This window comes from Artemia sp. Qi Xiang Cuo, chromosome 7 (assembly GCF_049724085.1).
Source record: "Artemia sp. Qi Xiang Cuo chromosome 7, ASM4972408v1, whole genome shotgun sequence".
NCBI lineage: Eukaryota > Metazoa > Arthropoda > Branchiopoda > Anostraca > Artemiidae > Artemia > Artemia sp. Qi Xiang Cuo.
Genome location: NC_142800.1, coordinates 6,188,444 through 6,208,008, shown reverse-complemented (window position 1 = coordinate 6,208,008; position 19,565 = coordinate 6,188,444). Strand labels below are relative to the sequence as shown.

The 19,565-nt window shown below is 32.2% G+C and overlaps 1 protein-coding gene across 1 annotated transcript in view; it reads right to left on the bottom strand.

Annotated features, from left to right (window-relative positions):
• LOC148949890 (uncharacterized) overlaps positions 1-19,565 on the bottom strand; it is a 141,589-nt gene that overhangs the window by 16,715 nt on the left and 105,309 nt on the right. The window contains exons 9-11 of the mRNA XM_089091982.1: positions 17,553-17,675; positions 12,155-12,293; positions 5,800-6,019 (exon numbers count right to left, since the gene is read on the bottom strand). Coding sequence (XP_088948108.1) covers positions 5,800-6,019; positions 12,155-12,293; positions 17,553-17,675 — 482 coding nt within the window. The remainder of the gene's footprint in view (positions 1-5,799; positions 6,020-12,154; positions 12,294-17,552; positions 17,676-19,565) is intronic.

The following is a 19,565-nucleotide window of genomic DNA, read 5'->3' as shown; positions in this document are numbered from 1 at the left end:
CCAATCTCAGCAAACCTTCGATTTATAGGAAAAACGACAACGGCCGGGCCTCCTACATTCCGGCATACCCCGCAAAATAGTAAACAAAGATCAATTTTTTTTTTACTATCAATTCTGAGACAAAGATTAATATTAGATCAATTTCATGGTAATTTAGAGCAAGCTTTAACCAAACAGGTCATTAATAAAGCTCCCACATTCATTAGGAGATCTCCAAGGTTTCATTTTGCAGCCACCATTTTCAGCCTCTTTTCAAATATCACTTTATCATTGATGGCGAAACCTAGCACCAAAATTGGAGGACTCCTCATAGACAAGCTTACTTACGCTGGTGACATAATTCAATTAGCAGACTCAACATAGGAGCTCCTACCACAAAACAGACAAACTCTATCAAGCCACAAGGCTGTTTGGCATGGTGATAAATGCCAACATGACAAGGGTTGTGGCAACCAAAAGAAATAAGCTAGAACTTTTCCTCACTATTACCGTTAGGGAACGACAGCTTTAAATGGCCGGTCACTTCGTGTACATTGGGAGTCATCTTCTTCAGTAATCTCAAAAGCTCCGATAAAAAGTGATGGCTTGCAGTAGCCAGGTTCACCTTTTAAAACTAACCGATATAAGGAAGAACAGGCACCTATCAAACAAACTGAATATCCACCAGTGTCCCGATCATCCCCGTAGTAATGTAAGGACGGGAAACGTAGACCTTCGAAACTGAAGACAACAGAAAACCCCTTCAACTTCTTGCCTTCAAGATAAGATGCTTCTAACACATTGCTAGAATTTAGTATACCAATCGCCATCGCCAATGAAGAAGTGCTCAAAAGGCTGCAATGCACTGATACCATACACGACAGTCTGAAGATACAACATCTGCGCCGTTTTGGCCATATCGTGCAAATGACAAAAAACAACTTAAACAACGTACAGATATCAAAATTATCCTGCACTGCAACGGATAGAGATCGAATCAAAAAGATAGAGCATCGTCAAAAAAGTTCTCACACATAAGCTGGTAGGAGCAGTAGTCCCAAACGTCCCCAGAGAATGGCCAGAACGTAAATAAGTAGGTAAACTATTTATAATAAATAAGCTCAATATAATAATGCTCATTATCTAAATCCGAATCAAAATATGTAGAATGCTTATTTCACTTTTTTTGTGGGATGGAGGTGGGGTAGGGGGGGGGGGTTGGCTCTTGGGTGAAACTCTTTATTAAATCACATTATAATGCACACGTATAAAGCGACATTTTTTGCAAAAATCTTGCTATGTGTTTTAAGGGAATCTATGATCGTATATTAAGAATCCAAAGAACACCGAGCTGTGAAAACGTTGGGAACCCCCTTGCACCAGATGGTTTCGTTTATTTAATAGAACTCATTCTTGTTCCTGGTTTTGTTGTTTGACTACGTTTTGTGACCAAAATGACCTAATTACCTAGACTAGGAATCCTTGGGACGGTAGATTAATTTTTTGAAGAACGCCATCTAAAATCTACCTTTGAATTTTCCTCACCCTAATACTATTTGGATCGTTATTTCACTTTTTTTTTGTTGTGTTGTTTCACGTTATTTCACCTTACTAGAATCGTTATTTCACTTTTTTGTTTTGTTGTTTCACGTTATTTCACCTTACTAGAATCGTTATTTCACTTTTTTGTTTTGTTTTTTAACGTTTTTTAAACTTACTAGAATCGTTAATTAAACTTTTTTGTTTTGTTGTTTCACGTTATTTCATCTTACTAGAATCGTTATTTTACTTTTTTTTTTTGTTGTTTCACGTTATTTAAACTTAATAGAATAGTTATTTAACTTTTTTTGTTTTGTTGTTTCACGTTATTTAACCTTAATAGAATCTTTATTTCACTTTTTTTTTTGTGTTGTTTCACGTTATTTCATCTTATTAGAATCGTTATTTCACTTTTTTTGTTTTGTTGTTTCACGTTATTTCACCTTACTAGAATCGTTATTTCACTTTTTTTTTTTTTTTTTTTCACGTTATTTAACCTTAATAGATTAGTTATTTAACTTTTTTGTTGTGTTGTTTAACGTTATTTAACCTTACTAGAATCTTTATTTCACTTTTTTTTTTTTTTTGTTTCACGTTATTTAAACTTAATAGAATCGTTATTTAACTTTTTTGTTGTGTTGTTTAACGTTATTTAAACATAATATAATAGTTATTTAACTTTTTTTTTTTGTTTTTTTTCAAGTTATTTCACCTAAATAGAATCGTTTTTTCACTTTTTTTTTGTGTCGTTTCACGTTATTTCACCTTACTAGAATCGTTATTTCACTTTTTTTGTTTTGTTGTTTCACGTTATTTCACCTTACTAGAATCGTTATTTCACTTTTTTGTTGTGTTGTTTCACGTTATTTCACCTTACTAGAATCGTTATTTCACTTTTTTGTTGTGTTGTTTCACGTTATTTAACCTTAATAGAATCGTTATTTCACTTTTTTGTTTTGTTGTTTCACGTTATTTCACCTTACTAGAGTCGTTTTTTAACTTTTTTTTTGTGTTTTTTCAAGTTATTTAACATTTTTGTTGTGTTGTTTCACGTTATTTCACTTTTTTTGTTGTGTTGTTTCACGTTATTTCACCTTACTAGAATCGTTATTTCACTTTTTTGTTTTTTTGTTTCACGTTATTTAACCTTACTAAAATATTTATTTCACTTTTTTTGTTTTGTTGTTTAACGTTATTTCAACTTACTAGAATCATTATTTCACTTTTTTGTTGTGTTGTTTCACGTTATTTCACTTTTTTTGTTGTGTTGTTTCACGTTATTTCACCTTACTAGAATCGTTATTTCACTTTTTTGTTGTGTCGTTTCACGTTATTTCACCTTAATAGAATCGTTATTTCACTTTTTTTGTTGTGTTGTTTCAAGTTATTTCAACTTAATAGAATCGTTATTTCACCTTTTTGTTTTGTTTTTTCAAGTTATTTCACCTTACTATAATCATTATTTCACTTTTTTTGTTGTGTTATTTCACGTTATTTAACCTTACTAGAATCGTTATTTCACTTTTTTTGTTTTGTTGTTTCACGTTATTTCACCTTACTAGAATCGTTATTTCACCTTTTTTGTTTTGTTGTTTCGCGTTATTTCACCTTACTAGAATCATTACTTCACTTTTTTTGTTGTGTTATTTCACGTTATTTCACCTTACTAGAATCATTATTTCACTTTTTTTTGTTGTGTTATTTCACGCTATTTCACCTTACTAGAATCGTTATTTTACTTTTTTTGTTGTGTTGTTTCACGTTATTTCAACTTACTAGAATCGTTATTTCATCTTTTTTGTTTTGTCGTTTCTCGTTATTTCACGTTAATAGAATCGTTATTTCACTTTTTTGTTGTTTCTATTAACGTTATTTAAACTTAAAAGAATATTTATTTCACCTTTTTTGTTGTTTTGATTAACCTTTTTTAACCCTAATAGAATATTTAATTAACTTTTTTTTTGTGTTATTTCAAGTTATTTAACCTTACTAGAATCGTTATTTCACTTTTTTTTTTGTGTTGTTTCACGTTATTTCACCTTACTAGAATCGTTATTTTACATTTTTTGTTGTGTTTTTTCACGTTATTTCACCTTTCTAGAATCGTTATTTCACTTTTTTTGTTTTGTTTTTTCACGTTATTTAACCTTAATAGAATCGTTATTTCACTTTTTTTGTTGTGTCGTTTAACGTTATTTAATCTTATTAGAATCGTTATTTAACTTTTTTTTTTGTGTTGTTTCACGTTATTTCACCTTACTAGAATCGTTATTTCACTTTTTTTTTTTTGTTGTTTCACGTTATTTAACCTTACTAGAATCGTTATTTAAATTTTTTTTTTTGTTTTTTCAAGTTATTTAACCTTACTAGAATCGTTATTTAACTTTTTTTTTTTTGTTTTTTAAAGTTATTTCAACTTACTAGAATCGTTATTTCACTTTTTTGTTGTGTTGTTTCACGTTATTTCACCTTACTAGAATCGTTATTTCACTTTTTTTTATTTTGTTGTTTCACGTTATTTCACCTTACTAGAATCGTTATTTAACTTTTTTGTTTTGTAGTTTAACGTTATTTCACCTTACTAGAATAGTTATTTAACTTTTTTTTTTTTTTTTTTTAAAGTTATTTAACATTAATAGAATAGTTATTTAAATTTTTTTTTTTGTTTTTTAACGTTATTTCACCTTACTATAATCGTTATTTAACTTTTTTGTTGTGTTGTTTCAAGTTATTTCACCTTACTAGAATATTTATTTCACTTTTTTGTTTTGTTGTTTCACGTTATTTCACCTTACTAGAGTCGTTATTTCACTTTTTTGTTGTGTTGTTTCACGTTATTTCACTTTTTTGTTGTGTTGTTTCACGTTATTTCACTTTTTTTGTTTTGTTGTTTCACTTTATTTAAACTTACTATAATATTTATGTAACTTTTTTGTTTTTTCTATTATAGTTATTTCAACATAATAGAATAGTTACTTAACATTTTTTGTTGTTTCTTTTAAATTTATTTAACATTAATATAGTCGTTATTTTAATTTTTTTTTTTGTCATTTCACGTTATTTCACTTTTTTGTTGTGTTGTTTCACGTTATTTCACCTTACTAGAATCGTTATTTCACTTTTTTGTTTTTTTGTTTCAAGTTATTTCACCTTAATAGAATAGTTATTTAACATTTTTTTTTTTGTTTTTTAACGTTATTTCAACTTACTATAATCGTTATTTAACCTTTTTTGTTTTGTTTTTTAACGTTATTTAACCTTACTATAATCATTATTTCACTTTTTTTGTTGTGTTATTTCACGTTATTTCACCTTACTAGAATCGTTATTTCACTTTTTTTGTTGTGTTGTTTCACGTTATTTCACCTTACTAGAATCGTTATTTCACCTTTTTTGTTGTGTTTTTTCGCGTTATTTAACCTTACTATAATCGTTATTTCACTTTTTTGTTGTGTTGTTTAACTTTATGTAACCTTAGTATAATCGTTTTTTCACTTTTTTGTTTTGTTTTTTAAAGCTTTTTAACCTTACTAGAATCTTTATTTCACTTTTTTTGTTTTTTTTTTTCTCTTTATTTAACAATAATAGAATAGCTATTTTACCTTTTTTTTTTTTTCTTTTCACGTTATTTAAAATTAATATAATAGTTTTTTCACTTTTTTTGTTTTGTTGTTTCACGTTATTTAACCTTACTAGAATCGTTATTTCACATTTTTTGTTTTGTTTTTTAAAGTTATTTCACCTTAGTATAATCATTATTTCACTTTTTTGTTGTGTTATTTAAAGTTATTTCACCTTACTAGAATCGTTATTTCAATTTTTTTGTTGTGTTGTTTCAAGTTATTTCACCTTACTAGAATCGTTATTTTACATTTTTTTTTGTTTTTTTTCACGTTATTTCACCTTACTAGAATCGTTATTTCACTTTTTTTGTTGTGTTTTTTCACGTTATTTCACCTTACTAGAATCGTTATTTAACTTTTTTTGTTTTGTCGTTTCACGTTATTTCACCTTACTAGAATCGTTATTTTACATTTTTTGTTTTGTTGTTTAACGTTATTTCACCTTACTAGAATAATTATTTCACTTTTTTTTTGTGTTATTTCAAGTTATTTAACCTTACGGTAGGGTGGTAGTAAGGTTAAATGGTAGGGTGGTGTAATAAAAAGGTAGGGTGGTAAATTGTAGTAGGTAATAGGTAATAGGTTACCTGACAACCTCCATCCCACATAATAAAGTAATAAGATTATAGGTAATAGGTAGGGTGTAATAAAAAAGTACCTGAGCCTCAACAGCTTGCTGAGTAGCTTGTCTCATCCCTGCTGCATAACTTTCTGTTTGTTCCTTCGCAACTAGGTCAAACTCCTGAATTTGATTTTGTAGGTCTTTGATGGTTTGGTTGAGCGTTACCTCATTCGCCCTGGCTTTGTCCAGCTTCTGCTCAAACTTTTTTATTATAGAAGATTCACTATCAGATACACCTTTATATATGGTCAGCTTTCTACAAATAAATATTTTTATGGTATAAATTATTTGTAGACCCGAATACACTTAACGGTATATACTCCGAGTTTATACTCCGAGTATTTACAAAAGCACGTTTGTAGCAATTCTTGTGGAGGCTGGGGAGACAGACACCCAATAAACCGAATTTTGACGTTTCAAATATTATAATCCAAAATTTCTTCATTTTTAAAGCTTTTGCGAAACGTTTTTATAATATTCACTAAAAATTCTAGATCTGAAAAGTCGAGAAAGCTAGAAAACCTGGAAAGCTGCACCTCAGGAGGTCTTATTACTTAGTTTAAGGAAATTGAACGACTAAGGCAAAAAATTAAGTGGCTGTGAACAAGGCCGTATACAGGGGGGGGGGGAAATTACTGGGTTTGACCCTTCCCCCTTACGTCCTTGGTTGTGAAGCACTTCAACACAAAGGTGGTAAAAATTACAGTACATAGATGGCTGAAACTTTTCCAGCAATAAAAACAAAAATGCTTTGGGCTTATCGTCACTATCATGTCTAAAAATTACAGGTGACATTTTCACACTTCTGAGATAATTACCAAAAGTATTTTCAAAGATGTCCTCAAGGGAAGGGTTAAAAGAACAATGTATGTTAAATGAGTTCTGATCCTCATAATTTACATTGCCCTACTGATCCTCCCTTTGAGAACAGCTTAGCAAACAGTTTTTGGAAATTATCTCATACGTGTGAAAATATCAGTTACGACGTTTATTCCCGACAGCTATGTCATTTTCTAGGCTAACATTACCAGCAAAAAAAAGAAAAAAAAAAGAGAGAGAGAGCTATAAACAAACTACAATCTAAAAAAATGCCAAAAAATATAGAGTAGAATTTAATTTAACAATTTCTTTTACAGCATGGTTGCCGAATTTAAATTTTACGTCATATATATATATATATATATATATATATATATATATATATATATATATATATATATATATATATATATATATATATATATACCATATCGGAAGAATTTGACCTTCGCGTCAAACATAATCCCTTGATCTTCACGTCAAACACAATCCAAATAAAATACAAAAAAGAAAAAATGAGTCAAAACTTATTTAAAAGACAAAAGAAAAAACAAATAGATAACAATAAAATTAATGACTAGTTTTCCTGGCTATTATACAACTAATCAAAACTCGGATCAAAACTCTTGTGATATCTTTCATGGGGATAGGGGTCAGTTTGGGGACTTTTTGAGATTTTATGCGGGATGATCTGTTGCAGGCGGGAGGGTAGGGTTCGGGAATGATGGAACGTAATCAAGGAACAGACAGGGCCAGATACCGAAACGAAGGCACAGGAGGTTCCTTCTCTCGACCAAAGCGGCAAGCTTGAACTTACCTAGTAAATAATGATATAAAACCTTCCCTTCACCATTTATGATTCTAAGCACTCGTTTTTGGACATTTTCAATCTTATAAAAATGCTCTAAAAAAAGACCGAAATGCCACACTGGATAAGCAAACTCCAGTATTGGCTGAACAAAAGAACAATTAAGTTGGAGAAGATCCTTAGGGGGGGGGGGGGCAATAAAATTTAATCAGAAGTTTTAAAAGAGAGACCGAAGGGGAAACTTGTTTGAGGATGTATGGGCATCCCACTTCAAGTCAGCAGTAATTGTCACCCCAAGTAGTTTAATGCATGTGAGAGAGATTTTGGGTGGAATGGTTAAAAAATTCACTGTCATAATTAAGTAACGATTTAACTGATTTACGATTAATTTACGATTTTACTAAATACGATTAATTAATTAAACGATTTAACATAATTAACGATTTATTAGCGTTAACTTTCATCTTCGACCAAGAAGCCTCCTCTGTGACATCATCGAGTAATGTCATAATTGATCTTTTAATGTTTCGTCGATAAACCTCGAGTGCAGACAGGTCGTCCACATACTTCCATCGCTCTGTGTGGCCAGTCATGAGGTTATTAACCATTACAAGGAATAAAATGGGACCCTTCGGGCCTCCCTGGGGGCCCCACAAAAGATCAGAACGGGATCAGAATAAATATTTTAATATTTAAGCACTTGAGAACGATTTGTTAAAAAGGAGGCAACAATTTTAAAAAGACAGGGAATCACTTGAAACTCCGTCTGCAGTTTATTTACAAGTATATTGTGGTCAATTAGGTCGAACGCTTTCTGGAGATCAATTAATAAAAGATTCAACCAAGTATCAGGGTTTCCAAGGTTTTAAGAATGATGTCAAGAAGACTAACAAGGTAGTGTAAAGTAGATATCTCCTTCAGGTTTCCAAACTGTTGTAAGTCAGTAAGATAATATAAATACATTCTAAGACTACACTGGCTATACATAAAAAATGAAACTCAGAGAGGAAAGAAAATAACAAAATGAAAAATAAAATCAAAAAAGGTGAAAAAACGAAACCATGAAGAAGAAGAAAAAAGCAAATATTTCGACAAGGACCTCCGCCGAGTCGTCCTCACTGCTATAAAAAAAAAAAAAAAAAAAAAAAAAAAAAAAAAAAAAAAACAACGAAAATCGAACCTTTCGAAGTTTACTTGACAACACAAAAACTAAATAAGAACCAGGTTGGAATCAATGAACAAGAAATCTACCAAGATGATTGAGCAATAATCCTTTGTTTTGCTATATCTTTAGCTGGTCTACAAATTCATTCATCATTTGATGTGCAAATAGGTTCTCTCAAGTTATAGCGGGCGAAAATATTGAGTGAGTCTTCAAAATTAAACTGTCATAAATTGGGATTAACAGAGATATTTCATGTTAGTGGAGATGTTCTTAATGAAAAAGTAATTAAAATTACTAAAGTCAGCAACCAAATTTTTCTCACAAGCGAACACAGCACCTACAGTGATCCTAGGGTATATTAGACAAGCATACTTTCAGGCGAAGTTTTGTATATCTTTCAAACCAACCATAGGAGGGGATATATGTTTCTGTTAACTCAGCAAAGACCGATTTTTGCTAAAATTATGAAAACAGTTTCAAAGGGATTTTTTAAATTGAAAAAGAAGTTTTAAAGTACAGTTTTTGACTACAAACTACGAGCTCTTTTAGAAAAGAGCCCACTTAAAAAAAGAAACGCTACCCCCTCTCCTCCTTCTCCCATCGTTGGTTATGTTCGAGTTTATTGTTTGAATTATCAATGACACAAGAATGATGCTCATCCCCCTTTAAATAATTCTAGAGGAAGGAAGGTGTCTCAAATATAAGAAATGAATTCAAGCGTCTTTGTTAGTGTGTGATATAAAAAAAAAACAAATAATTTTAGAATAAAGTTATTTTTCTGAAATTTGAATATGGTCCTTTTATTCTGTTAGATTAAATTATTTTCCCAACTTTGATCTTAATTTTAGTATCATTGAGCAAGAGCTTCCTTCGGTGGTATATACAGAAAGTTTTTTCCTTTTTTTATTTGTTAGGTTGTACGCATTATTTGCATTTCGATATATATAAAACAGATAGGTTGTTAAAAGCAGGTATTTTTCAGCCTGACTTACTCCCACCATCTTGCAGGCCCTTCTCGCCGATCTTATGAGGGATATTCTTCTCTCTGTGAAGGTGTGATTTTATATCTATTATATTTTTTTCATACGAAGCTCTACCCCTGGTCGCACCACCAATTAGAAAAAAATTAAAAACTAAAAACCGACTTAAAATTAAAACTCAAAACCGACAAAACCGGTTAATATTCGCCAATCAGTTTCAAATGTATTTTTGAAAGTAAAAATAACACATATAATGTTAAATTGAGTAAGATATTTGACATGAAAACTTTTAGTTCTTCTTGTTGGTCCAATATGCCAATCTTAGAATAGAACATTCTCCCACTGAGCCGGTATTCCCATTATAGCTTTTCACGTCACCCCTCCTTAAGCAACAATATCTACTACAACTACTACTCACAACTCACGGCAGCAAAAAGCCGCTTGAGGCTAACACAGCTACGCACGCTCCTTCCACATCCCAATCTATTCAAAGCCTCTCTCATTACACCCTTCCAGAAGTTCCCATTTCCCTTAAACCTTTTGTTACGACATCCTCCCAACCCATCCGGGGACGGCCTGTTTATTGTTTGAACCTAAATGGCTAAAAGAAAAGGACAACCCTTGGCAATCTACCACCCTTCATCCAAAGGACGTGTCCTAGTCGTTTCAACCTTTCTCTCACTATAGCTCTAGATCTCAGATAGTGAGATAGTGATAGTGATGTGGCTATCACAACCTTTCTTATCGTACAGTTTACTGTTTGAGATTTGGTCAGTAAGTCGGTATACAAAAAAATCTGTAGACAATTTATCTACAAAAACACTAATTTAAAAAAAAAAAAAAAAAAAAAAAAAAAAAATAAGACCAATTTGGACTAACATTCCCCAAAGAATTTCAAAGTGATTATTGATTAAAAAAAACAACTTTAAACAACAATTTTCGTGACATTTTCTGTTGTAAAAAAAAAAACCTGTTCAAAAAACGGTATTTTTCTTAATAAAATGCATGAAAAGTAATTAAAGTAACTAAAAACAGCAGGTATGTTGCCCTATGAGGCGAAAATGGCACTTCCTAGCCTTATTACTTCAGGAAAGATCATCTAGGACTCAATTGAACTTGCCTGAAGTAATTAATTTCGTAGACCACACTGCCTTTTCATGACGATAAATAAAACTTCAAACAGGGATAAAAATCCTTTTAATAGACAGTGATGATGATAACAGTGATAGAAATTCACAAAAATACCAGATATTCCGTCACATATGCAGTGACCGTCACTACTGATGACGTCACTACCGTACTACGGATGACGGTCACTGCATATGTGACCGACATATCTGGTATTTTGTGAATTTCTATCCCTGTTATCATCATCACTGTCTATTAAAAGGATTTTATCCCTATTTGAACTTTTATTTATGGTCTGAAAGAATGATGCTAGGACAGTTTTAAGAAAATGTTTCAGTTTTAAAGATTGCATTTTAATGTGAGTTCTTTTATATTCTTCGTTTTTCTTTTTCATTTGTTTTGCTGAGGACGGCCCTTGGATATAAGGCCGACAAATTGATTCAAAATTGCATTCCACTACCTTATATAAAAATTTCCCTATTGTTCTACTTGTTGTTTACTTAGAAACCTTGAAACTAAAAACCAAAAACGTGAAAAAAACGGCGAAAAACATTTTAAAAAACGCCTCCATGACATCTAAAAAGATAAATGGAAGGGAATGTACTTCAATCTTTTGTTCATTTGACGCATCAAATATTCAATTGTGATTCTAAAGTATATTACACAAGCGTAATTTCAGGTAAACATTATGGATGTCTTCTAGATTCTTCAAACCAATCACAGGAAAGATCCTTCCCGTCTTTGTCCAGGTTTGATTTTATTTATTTCTCACGCCTAATCCTGCCTGCGGAATAGCTTAAAGACTAAAAACTTACGAAAGACGGAATTTGGCTGAAATTCTCTAAAGAGCTGTTTTAAAAATTATTATCATTATTATATCGGTTTATTTTTTGTTTTTTATTCATTTATTATTATTTTGTAAGGTTAAGGTAGCTATGCTCTCGGGGAGAAAGGGGAGAATCTCTTAGATAATGAATTGTATCGACGAGGGATGTGGTTGTGTTGAAGAGTAAAGCGAGAGTCGTAAAGCGGGATTAGGAGGAATCGTTATTTTTTGTTTTAAGGGACTCAACGTGCGTTTTTTGCATAGAGAAGTTTATTTATGTTTATTTATTTCTACTTGTATTAATAAAACCCAATTGAATTGAATTGAGCTCTAAATGGATTTTTGAATAGAAATGTTAAGTTAAAATTTTTGATTTAAAAAATTAGTATAAATAAAAACTTTTAAATGAAAATTAGTTCTTATTGAAGCTCTTTTGGTAGACAGTTTGTTCCCTTTTTCAACTTCCGGTTTTCTATGTAGTACTTGCCTTTCAGCATAAAGAAAAAAGAAAAATATCAAGAAACGAAAAGAAAAGAGAAAAGTAAAGTAAAGAGAAAAGAAAAAAGAAAAGTAGAGAGAAAAAAAAGACAAAAGTAGAAATTTGGCTCTTTAAGATCTAATATAAAGGAGCAAAAAACAACCTTGAAATATTTAGGATAACTTACTCTACGAGTTCTGCCTTTTCAGTTTCAAACATATTTTTAAGTACATCTATAGCAATTTTCAAGTTTGTCCTATCTTCAACTTCAATGGCTAATCGGCTTTCAAGATCGTCACATCTCTGCTTTAATTCTTCATTTATTCCTTAGATTAAATAGAAAGGGTTTATATAACAACTATAACTCAAGCCGTGTCAATCGTACCTTAATGCCAATCTTGACCATGACTAGTCAAAACAGTTCGTGATAACAAACTATAAGTAAGGAGCGACTTGGCCCAACAGTAACCGAAACTCTAAAATCAGAATTTTGATACCAATACATGCATCAAAATAATAAGCTTTTTATCCTGACAGAAAATATAAAAAAATCATTGAGTTTAACGTAGCCTATCAAAGCCTAAGAAACTGAGAAAATTTGCCATATTTTTGAAAAAGGGGGGAAACACCCCTAAAAAGTCAAGCGATATTAATGAATATCACACCATCTGATTCACCATATCAGAGAACGACTGAGATTTCAAGCTCTCATCTACAAAAATGTGGAATTTTTCTACCGGAAGAAAAATCACGATAATATAAACAATCCTCAATATTCGGGAAAATAATAATCGGGGAAAATCCTACGGGCAAATTTTTGCTTTGACTGGTCAACTAAACGAATCAGGTATTGAAGTTGATGAAAGCCCAACTATACTCTCTATAGTTTCGTAAGATTATGTAATTATACATAGGTGTGTGATTATGCAATTATACACGTATGATTATAGTCTGTTTTGGACATTAGACAATCACCAAATACTCGGGAAAACGCACCCATATAAGACAAGAATACTTCGCATTCTGGTCATATTTTTTTTGCAAAAAAAGTAAATAAAAAGGAAAAATTTTAGATAAATCTTAGTTAGGAAGTTGCCAAAAAAAATTTTTAATCGCGTCGAATACTACAATGTCACCAATATTTTGTTACCATATCACCAAGAGTTCCCTCGTATCCTAGCGCATCGGCAGGGGATCCTTACGCAAGGGGTCCTCCGGGCCCGTGAATAATCTTACACAAGAATATGTTATAACGCTGGTCTTACTGAAAAATAAGACTTACTGAAGAACATGGATCATTTATTTAACGCAAAAAATTCAAGTACAAAAAATTCAAAAATGAGAGCACCGGTCTTTTTCTTCTTTTTTTTCAAAATTTAGGGCAAATCATTCCTTAAAACATAAAAAATAGGCAAAATAAAGCATAATTTCAATCATATTTTTTTTTCTTTTATGCTTCCAGCTAAAAAAAAAGTAAAAAATAATGACAATTACAATAACAAAAAAGAATTATGGTTTAGAGCACGTCACCTTTTTTCACATGAAAAGATATAGGTAAAAATTAAGGCCGGTAAGATTTAAGGCTCGTGATTTAATAATAGAAGCAAAATAACAGAGAAAGCCCGATTTTAGGCAAAACAACGATTCAAGTCCAATTGAACAGTACGGGTATCCCTTTATTATTATTTTATATACATATTTTTAGCTCACCAGTAGTACAAAAGGAAAACACAGCACAGTAGAGTAACAAAGGGAAAAAGAGATAAAAATAAAAAATAAGAGACACAAGATACGAAGGAACCAGCAGCGTTACAACAGACCAATCATTACTAAAGTGGAAAGCCGCCGAGCAGTCTCGCCAGAACTAAATTTGAGAGATGCCTTTTTGGCTATAGCAATCGCTAGGTCTGAAAATCCTGAAGGGGCGTCCCTAACTTGAAACCGATTTTCACGTTCCATATTACTAATCGAAGTGGAAAATAGATAAGAAATTTACAATATTTAAAAAAAACCTCGACACAGATGATTTAAATCTTTCTCACGCAAAATATTAAATACATCTTTATAATCTAAATATAAAAAAAAACCACGGCAATCTACCGACGGAGAACAAACTACTGGGAAGCAGGCCCACTCACAGTCGAAAATCTACCATAGTTAACAGAAATTTCAGCTTAAGAAATCCTTGGGTCTCGTTCAACGTTACTAATAAGATTAGGATACACTAAAGAAAGATTAGTTCGAAAAGAAATTGCTCTTCATTTCTTTAACAGATCCAAAAACAGTGGATACAATTTAACTCAACTAGGCTCGTTACATAGCACATAATTGCGCCTGGAGAAGATTTATAGTAAGGCTACTTTATTTAAAACTGTACCAAACAGGTTTGATTTTTTTTCAGACCTGACATAGTTAAGATAAAGCATACAATATCGTCAGCATAATCTATTTGGATCATTTTGATGAACTTTGTCCTATGAAACACAGCAAAGGAAATAGGAGAACACGGAACCAATTGGGAAAGTAAAACTCTCCTAAACTTAGATCATGCTGATAATTTGAGCATCTTAGATGAAAATGTTAGAAAAATGAATGAATTTTTGGAGTTTTGAGACTTCAGGATGCAAGAACAGGTTTGAAAATTAATACTAATAAAACTAGGTCGCCAAGACTGAGAGTAAGTGAAGGTGAAGAGGTGATGTTGGGTAGCGAGAAGATGAATCAAGTGTACTGCTTCAGTTACCTAGGCAGTATTATTAGTAAACACGGTAGGTGCAGTGAAGATGTTGAAAGTAGAAACGAGAAAGCCCAGAGTTTTTTCATAGTTGAAAAAGTTTGAAAGAATAGGAAAATAAGTCTGTGAACCAAGATTAGAATATTAGAAGCTACAGTGACAACAGTGACTCTGAAGTTTGGGCCCTTTGAAAAGCGGAGGAGAATTCGCTAGATGTTTCCCAGAGAAATCACTTACAGATTATTGAGTAACCAACTGTTGAGATGGCTAGGACACGTTCTGCAGATGAACGATGACAGATTGCCAAAGAGCGTCCTTGTCGGCCGCAAAGACAATGGAGAGCCCTAACCAGATCACGTTTAAAACATATGGACAGATGATTCAACCTTGACAGAACTTCTTTTCAGTTGCTATTCTCTCCTGATAAGGTACCAGAATAGCAGGGAGTGGTACACAATAAGGGTTAGACATGTAACTAAGCTTTTTATCCATAGCCATTAATCCAGTTAGGCACTTACTGATCTTGCTGGTAAGTTCAGAGTAAGTGATCGCAAGAATGACCAGTACTTCACTTCATATTACAATTTCTAAAGACACCAAATTCATCGCTGATTACGCTTAAATTTATGCCCAATAAAATCAACAGAGCATTAATTGTGTAATTAATAAACAGATAATGTATTATCCAGCCGTGTATAAATAACATATTATTCTTATGTAGCTCCATTTAGGAAAATTCTTACAAATCCTAATAAATTAAAACTTTGATCAGTTTTCTTCTGCTTTGCTAAATATTTTCTTCACTTTGCCCCCTTGGACCTGCGACTCCTATCTTATAAGGAAATTCTGAATTTTGAAAACCATTATTTTCCACAGAAACGCAGGTTTCTGTATACAATATTCGATTCAAGAACCTGAACCACCTAAAGATCTTCGGTACTGATACAGTAATTTTTTTTTTTGCATTTGTTCTGTCAGCGATTGCTGTTTTATAAGGGTTTGTCTTTGTTCAATTCTGATTAACCACCCACCGTGTTGGTTCTAACCCTGAATTTTATTAAAGTGCTACGTTTTGATCTATTTGCTTCACGTTTACTTGTGACTTTTTACTTTTAACCAGCTTTGAACCTCAAACCACACAAACGGAAATTAATTATCTACCTTGGATTAAAAAAATAACGCGTAATATACCTATCATTCTCCTAAGAAGGTAGAGGTAGGAAGTGTCGTAGACGCCACGGACCCACTTTGATCCACCAGTCAAACAGATTTAAAACCCTTGTATTATTCAGGTAAAAGAAAGATGTACCATCCTCACTTTTATAGCAAAATGACGGAGGAGAACCTCAGAGTGTTTTGGAGAGGTATGTCCCAATTTGGTATATAATCACGCAGATTGAAAAATTATTCTATAGTTCCATTCAAAAAAGGTGCGACATGCATACCTATGTGCCAGAAATCGGCGGTGTGACAGCAGGCCTCTCAACCATATTGGCTCCCCAACCTTAAGACCTAAAATCCCTTGCGTAATTCCAGTTCAAACAAGGTGCAACATGTTCATCTTTAGGCCAAGAAGTTGGCAGTAGGAGGCAAAGAGGGATGCTGGAAGGGCCAATGAGGAAGGGCTGGAAGGGCAAAGAGGGATGCTGGAAGGGCCATGTTTTATGCCCACGGCATAAAACATAAGTATCCTTATATGATTTTGTTTCAAACAAGGTGTATCACACAAACAAATATTTGGGAGAGAGCAGGGGAGGGTACAATGGAGACGTCAAGAGCCCATTTTGTGCTTCCTAACATTGCTAACTAAAAGAGATGCCAATGGTGCCCCTCTGGTTCTCCCGTTATACAGACTGAAAACCATTACAAGATTCAGCCTCAAACAAGGTCCAATAATACTTTTTAGCCAAAATGTTGGGATGAGAGGAGGTGGGATAGAAGTTGTAGATCCGCTTTTACATCCAGGTTGTTTTTCAATCAGGTCTTGGCTCATTTTTGAACACAGCGTTGGGCCAATTTTTTTCAAGTCTTTACCATAAGGAGTTTTCAGCCCCTATACAACTTCAAAATGGTGGATCTCAGGAGAATTTTTGCAGAAAACACTATTGCGTGTACATCAATCAGCTCAATTCTGCTGTCGTAAATAGGACCACTTTTTAATATTAGAACTAAGAAAGGAGGAAAGGGAAATCCTTAATTTCTTTAGCAATGAAAGAACTAATAAAATTAAAAAAGCGAATGTGATACCGTTCCCCTACCTCTGTCCCAAACACAGAAAACAAAATCACGAACTGAACAGATTACAAACAGAAATGGTCTGTAAAAATAGATGGCGCGCTTTCAAACCCATAGGAAAATGCTCCTTCAGATCTCTAAATTTTTTTATTTATCGTTCAAAGAAAATAATTCGACAACCGGGCCAGGGAGCCGTAACACATCTTAAGTGCTTTTAGGGAATAGTCTACCCTAAAATCTACCCTCTGTTTACTCGAAAGGAACTTCCCGCTCGAAAGCAGAAACACGGCTTAAAAACAAAAGCTTGGCAAAACAACTTCAGGTAGTCCTTTCTGATTGGAACTACAAAACTCCAACAAATCTCACATATTGTTGACTCTGGCTCAAGGACAAGCGAAAAGGCAATAATTTTATACAGTTTTTAATAATATATTATCATATTCATCAATCTGGCAAGAAATTCACATGCTCTATAAAAACCGCAAAAATTAGGTCCTTATCATCTTCTCATAAAAAACAAAAATGACCACCAAAAGACATAAAAACCGGTAAAAAAAACAGTGTTGATCTCATAACACAATAAAGGAGAAAAGAAAAATAACAGTAGATGCCTTACTTTGTGACGCAGTGTATGAATTATTCATTTCTGATAATTGCTTTTTCAGAGCTTCACATTCTTCTTTTGTAGATTTCATTTCCGTTCTGATTTTCTCCGCATCAAGCAGAGCGTCCATTTGACCTAGAAAGAAAAAATCAAATGTCACTAAATTATATTTTTGAAAATAACCAATATTCGTTTTTTAAAAATATCGGACAATTATTAAAATATATAGGACAAATGCTGCAATGCATTAGAACCTCAAATCAAGTTTATCTAAAGGGGAACTGGGTTATTTTCCTGAGATAATGTTGTGCCTGAAAAGTCTTTTTCAAATAAATATATCCTTTTACCATTATAGCTTAGGATATAGACTTGCCGACCAACATACAATTATAATTTTCCTATAAACCGCGAATTTGAAGTGAGCATTTCTAAAAATCAATTTTTTGTCAAACTAGGATTAATTTCAAATAAAATTTTTTTTTTCTGATCATTTGGGCATGTTTTTAGCAAAATTTTTATGGTAAACTTAAAAAGATAATCTGGCTTATCTTGCACAATTTTTTAAATAATGAATTTTTTTTTACTTGCTTTCTTTTTAACACCAAAAAAATTAACAAAAAATGTTTTAAAGCCCTTAAATAAAGGTGCCATTGCGAATCCGTTAACGTCTTGGAATACTAAACTACTCCTTCTAATCTAAAACACACAAATTTCAACAAAAAAAAAATATATATATACAACTAATTATGAAAATGATTCCCAAAAACAGAAGTTGAAGGAAATATTCTGATTACACATGTGAATTCAGTGTTAACAGACGGTCTAGAATTATCTTAGTTTTGATACTTCAAAATTGTACAGTATTGCCCAGTGAACTGTACTAGTCAACAGTGATTTTACCATTTTAAGTATAGGATATTGTCTGATTTTCTGTATTCAAACAAATTCTATTTATAGTCTGATAATTCTAAAAAATACCTTTTGCCGGTTTCAGGTTACTCGAAAACAACATATTTTTTTTCACTCTTTCCTTTATTTTACGAATTAAATCATACTAATTTTTAGGAGAAAACAATAATAACGATTAGTAAATTATATTAGCACTAGTTCCTGTGCGATAGTATTTAGATAAGCTATTTTTGGGTATTAAATACCCAACTATTTTTGTACCCAACTAAAATACCCAACTATTTTTGGGTATTTTGGATTAAAAAATTAAGTCATTGTCTGGAAAAGTTTTTAGAGCAATTTTGTGCGCTCAATTGAAAATGTGACATATTTATTAATAATAATTATAATTTTTTTTCACCCATCTATAGGAAAACAAACAGAGCAAGTTACACAAAAAAGAAAGAAAAAAACAATAGAAAAACACATGCACAACTTAAACCTTCACATCAGACAAAAACGCCCGGATAGTACTGTGGTTTGGGCCTAGGGACTCAAAAGTATCTTATTAAATTAGTACTAAGCAACTCAAACGATTGAATAATGTCAGTAGCACCAAAATTCTCAATAATACGTGTATTACAATATGAAGTGGGAAGGTACGGCAAAAGTTTGCAATATCTAAAATAAGCAATACGGATCTGACGTAAATCATTCTTATTCAATAAAGAATACATACCACTTCAAACAAGACAGAATGGTCCCAATATGTGGAGTATATTTTAGCTAAAGATCGGCGTGAATATTTTCCACGCTTAGGTACAATTTTCGCAAATCCAATCTTCAACTTTTCTTTAACATCTCTCGGAACCTGGAGTCGCAAAAAAGGGAGTCTAGAACAAATACTAATCCCTAACCACCGTAAACTCGGAACATTACGAATTACTGAGGAAACAAAAGACAAATTATGAGCTGAGGATTTGGGATTGAAAATAGAATGATCACAATAGAATTTGTTCTAATACCTGTATTTTTTTCGTAGCTACATTTAAAAATTTTGATCAGAAACAGCAAAAACAGTAAAAAAAAAGGGTAAGAAAAACACAAAAGCAGTAAAAAGTAAAGCACATAACGTAA